Source organism: Pundamilia nyererei, unplaced genomic scaffold (assembly GCF_000239375.1).
Source record: "Pundamilia nyererei isolate P.nyererei 1_Seehausen unplaced genomic scaffold, PunNye1.0 scaffold00614, whole genome shotgun sequence".
NCBI lineage: Eukaryota > Metazoa > Chordata > Actinopteri > Cichliformes > Cichlidae > Pundamilia > Pundamilia nyererei.
The window spans coordinates 119,362-124,124 of NW_005188015.1; the positions used below are offsets into that span (position 1 = coordinate 119,362).

At 39.4% G+C, this 4,763-nt stretch overlaps 1 protein-coding gene across 1 annotated transcript in view; it reads left to right on the top strand.

The window, feature by feature from the left end:
• Nucleotides 1-601: 601 nt before the first annotated feature.
• Nucleotides 602-4,763, top strand: part of LOC102207591 (vascular cell adhesion protein 1-like) — a gene marked incomplete at its 3' end in the record, with an annotated part of 6,928 nt that continues 2,766 nt past the window's right edge. Inside the window, exons 1-6 of the mRNA XM_013907926.1 lie at nucleotides 602-653; nucleotides 1,003-1,051; nucleotides 1,225-1,608; nucleotides 3,105-3,410; nucleotides 3,498-3,758; nucleotides 3,952-4,042. Of these exons, the coding sequence (XP_013763380.1) occupies nucleotides 1,003-1,051; nucleotides 1,225-1,608; nucleotides 3,105-3,410; nucleotides 3,498-3,758; nucleotides 3,952-4,042 (1,091 nt within the window). The remainder of the gene's footprint in view (nucleotides 654-1,002; nucleotides 1,052-1,224; nucleotides 1,609-3,104; nucleotides 3,411-3,497; nucleotides 3,759-3,951; nucleotides 4,043-4,763) is intronic.

Here is a 4,763-nt window from a genome sequence, read left to right on the forward strand (position 1 = left end):
ACATCAGGGAACCTCTGTGCTACACGATTGATGATTCACCACAAGGATCCTCTGTAGCCAAATACCTCACAGAACAATTACATTGAATTCAATTTTGTGTTTCCATTGCTTGAAGGAGAAAATTTAATTCAAAACCTTTACCAAGCTTCTACTAATAAATGAATCACTTTACCAAACAGCAGAATAAACAGGTCCCACAGCTTTGCCACTTCTATCTTCCAGTATCACCACTCCAGCAGCACACGCATGGCCTCTCAGGGCCCAGCAGTCAAAGGCAAGCAACACTTGATACTGGACGTCCAGATAACGTGTGTGTGTAGAGCGAGAGAGATACAGTCTGTCATAGTCCATCATCATGATTTGTGTTAGCACAGGTTGTACATTCATACTAAGAATGATTCAATCACTTGTGTAAGGTTAAGGTCAGAGGCTTCGACAGACCAAAAGTTAAAAATGTCTTTAAGGGCAACATCTGACTTTTTTCACAGGAAATAAGCAGGCGGCACAAAACAGACTTCATTATGCAGCGCTACAGTCAGTGGGTGTCTCTACATGTACTTCCTCAGATGATCATTTGTATTTTACAGTATATAGTATTTCTGCTGAAGGCTGCTTTGTTTCACTCATAAGACAATCATCAGATCTAATGTGGGGTAAAGAAACATTTTCCTGCTTTTATTTCTTAACTTTCTTAACTGAAACACGTTTATTATTTTGAACTTGTCTTTCTTAAAGAGCATGTCGTCTTTATAAACTTCCTTACAAACTGCCTAATGTTACAGTAAAACACATTTTACTCATTGTATTCATTAACTTTATAGACTAACCTTTTTCTTATTTTTCCTTCAGTCAACTGACTGACACATCATGTGATTTTACCTTGTTTTAATATTTCAACTATTTTCAAAGCACACAGCACCACAGATATAAATAATAATAACTAAATCATTCTCATTCACTTTTTTGTTGATTTTATTGTTTGTTTGTATTTTGTGAATCCAGATGAAGATGGTGACAGTCAGCATTTTACTGACTGTTCTCTTTGTTTCAGGTGAGCTGATTGTTCAGTTATTCAAAGACATTATTGGATTCATTTGTAATTTAACTTTCACCCATTTTAAAACAACCTGAAACACAGAGCCAGCGCTTTGTGTTGTGATTGAAAATGTAAACAGTTTACAAACAATGAACAGCAGCTTGTTAATAAGGAAACTGTATTTACAGGTGCTTTGGCTGATTATCCTTACTGGATAGCACTCTACATGACTGCCCCAAAGAAGCTGGAAGCACTGAGTGGATCTTGTTTGCAAATCCCATGTAACTTCACACCCAAAGACGAACAGAAATTTAACAGCAAAATAAAAATCTTTGCAGTGTGGATTAAAAATAATGGTGACTTTGGCAACAATCCAAACAATGTGATCTTCAACAGTAGTGGAGCAGGTAGCATCTATCCAATGAGTATTACTGGGAACCTGAGTCAGAGAGACTGCACCACTCTGTTTACTAATTTAACCACAAACTACACAGACACATACTTCTTCAGAGTAGAGAGTGAAACATTCAAGGCAACAGCTCAACATGATCCTCTTCAAATAACAGTCACAGGTAAAGACTGAAGTTTTTAATCCATTTATATCATAAAATAATACAAACCTTTGTTCTGATACTCGCTCTCTTTAATGAATGCAGACATTTACAAATCATTTATAAAAGAACATAATATGAGATAAAGAAGAGAAAATTTATTGTAATTTTTTTAAGAAGATGTTTTTTCAGATTTATTTCATTTCTACGTCAGTTTTAGTTTACTTCAGCAAACTGAGAATGCACAGCAGTTCAAACTGCATGTATATAATATACTGTTCTTTAGTGTTAACATGTTTGTGATATGAAACCACAGATTCTTCTTGGAGGCCCAATAATACATACCCAGATTTCCTCCAATTTAATGGATTTAGAACATACCTGTCACTCCATCCGTCCTTTTCCTCCTTTCCTCATCAGATATCCAAGGGGGCAGGGATTTATTTCAGCTGTCATCGGGCGAGAGGTGGAGCACATCCTGCACAGGTCACCAGTCTGTTGCAAGGAGACAGATAACCATTCCTACTCACACTCACACCTATGGGCAATTTAGAATCATTTACTTAAAGCCAACAAGGTTGAAACAGAATTTTCTTTACGTCTTTGTCCTCGACAGGTCTATGACAGGCGCTCAGACTGGCTGCTCTGCCAGTTATTGAGCTTTAAGCCACAATATGGGTGGCTGTAGTTCAGGAGGTAGAGCAGGTCGTCTGCTGATTGGAAGGTTGCTGGTTCAACCTTTGGCTCCACCAGTCTGCATGCCAAAAGTCCTTGGGCAAAATTGCTGTCCGATGCATCCATCGTAGTATGAATAGGTGTGAATGTTAGTTTGAAAGCACTTAAAAGCATTGAGAAAGTGCTTGTGTGGCATGTTGTATAAAGCGCTTTATGGTCTGGGAGAGTAGAAAAATGCTACATAAGAATCAGTCCATTTACCAATAGCAACAGCAGACATGTGGAGTGTGTATGCTTTTCTGCCTATAACCCCAGTGATTTTCCTGTGGTTGGAAATCTCACATGATCTTGTAACATCACAAGTTCAGGCAACTAACCACTCCTATTCAATTGTATCATGTCATCTCAACAAGAATACAATTAACTAGTTTTAAGTTGTTGAATTTCATGCAGATCGTCGATGATTTAATTCAGTTCACCGTGGAAACATAAAAGTATTTTGTTCAAATTTCACTTTAGACTCTTGTAAATGTAACAACAACCCAAATTTCATTTTTTTGCAAACATGCCCAGAGAAAGCAGCTGTGTGTGTGGTTCCTCTTGTAGATATGTTTTTTCTTTTCATTATAGACGAACAATTTGAAATTCTTGGTGCAGAAATGGCCTTCAAAATGTGTCCATATTAACAAAAAACATCAAATGTCTCACTTTTAACCAGTGATGTTTCAGGTTTAATCGATTTGACTGTCAGTTGTTGTTTATATTGACAAAACTGAGAATCCATAGTAGTTCAAACTGCATGTATGCTTTAGTGTTAATACGTTTGTGATGTGAAACCACAGATTCTCCTTGGAGGCCCAATATTACAATCCCAGGTGATCTGAAGGAGAAGGAGTCTGTCACTATAACCTGCTCAGCTCTCACTCCCTGTCCACACTCCCCTCCTCAACTCACCTGGAATCTCCAACAAGACTCTCCCAACAAAATGGAGCAAAATACAGATGGAAGCTTTACAACTAAAATCCAGCAGAACATCACTCTGTCAGACACACATGATGGAAAGAAGATCAGCTGCTCTGCCAGATATCCTGTGAACCAAGGAAAAGACACCAAGACAGCAAAGACAGAAGAGACTCTCAGTGTTTCATGTAAGACAATCAGAGTTTGTTGTTGAACTGAATCCTTCAGGACACCATGGTATATGGGATATCACTTTCTCTCTTTTATTTCTCCAGATGCTCCTAAAAACACCTCAGCATCCATCAGTCCATCAGGTTTGGTGTCAGCAGGCAGCTGGGTGAACCTGACCTGCTCCAGCAGAGCCAAACCTCCAGTCAGCAGCTTCACCTGGTTCAATAAGAGCAGAGATGGAGCTGTGAAAGTATCTGAAGGAGAGATTTACAGCTTCAATGTAACAGATGGAGGAGTTTATTACTGTGTGGCCACTAATGATCTGGGTAATCAGACATCAGCAGAGATTGACGTGACTGTTGGAGGTAAATTTAGGTCGAAACCACTAATGTGTTGCATGTTCTTATCCAATTTTTCTTCATCTTATCTACTGTTGTCTTCTCTTTGTTTATTTCTTTTTTTCTAAACAGAGCTATACAAAATATAAAATGAATCCGTATATGGCTTCTGTTTAACTCTTTAACTGAAATGTTTTTTCTTATTGATCTTGTTTTTCAGGAGAGCAGAATAGTAGCTCCTTCCCAACATGGCTAATTCTTGGAGGAATCCTTGGGTTCATCTTACTCGTCTGCCTGATTATCTTTGTTTGGTAAATATTACATTACAGCAGAAAATATGATCTCTCACCCTCTCCCTCCCTTATCTTTCCTGCTTGGCTTCTATATCCTTGTCTAATCTCGTCTAACTCTAACCCTCAGAGTATCTCAGTCTTGTTCTCTAAAACCCAAAGAATTGTGGATCTGATCAACTGGTTCCTCAATGGATATTGGCACTCTACTCTAGACAAAAAGCCTGGGCTCAGGAGTAGGGATGGGTACCGGTGTCCGGTGCCATGACATAAACGGTAGTAACCAGACCGAAAAGCTGCGCACATTTCGGTGCTTTATTTCGGTGCTTTTTTTCCCCTGAGATGTCATACACTTTGGATTCTAGCCAATCATTTTACCTTTCCGAGGATAGTAGGCTGGCCCAGGTACGTACGTTCTTTTAGAGCAGAGCTACAGATTAAAAACGCCCAAGGCGAAGCGGTCAGAAGTCTGGCTGTACTTCACAGCAAAAGATGCCAACTCAGTAGCCTGCAACAAGTGCTTTAAGGTGATACTGTGATACTGTGCAAAGGAGGTAACACCTCGAATCTGATAAAACACCTGGTGACGCATAGTGTTTTTTTAAAAGCCAAGAAATGCGCCGTATTTGATAGCTTGCTGCAAGACCGAGCACCGTACACATCTACTGCGGGTGTGGTGCCTGTTATCGGACCCGGAGTTAGCAACATCCCCCAAAAACCCGAAGAGTATAGTCCTGGCCCC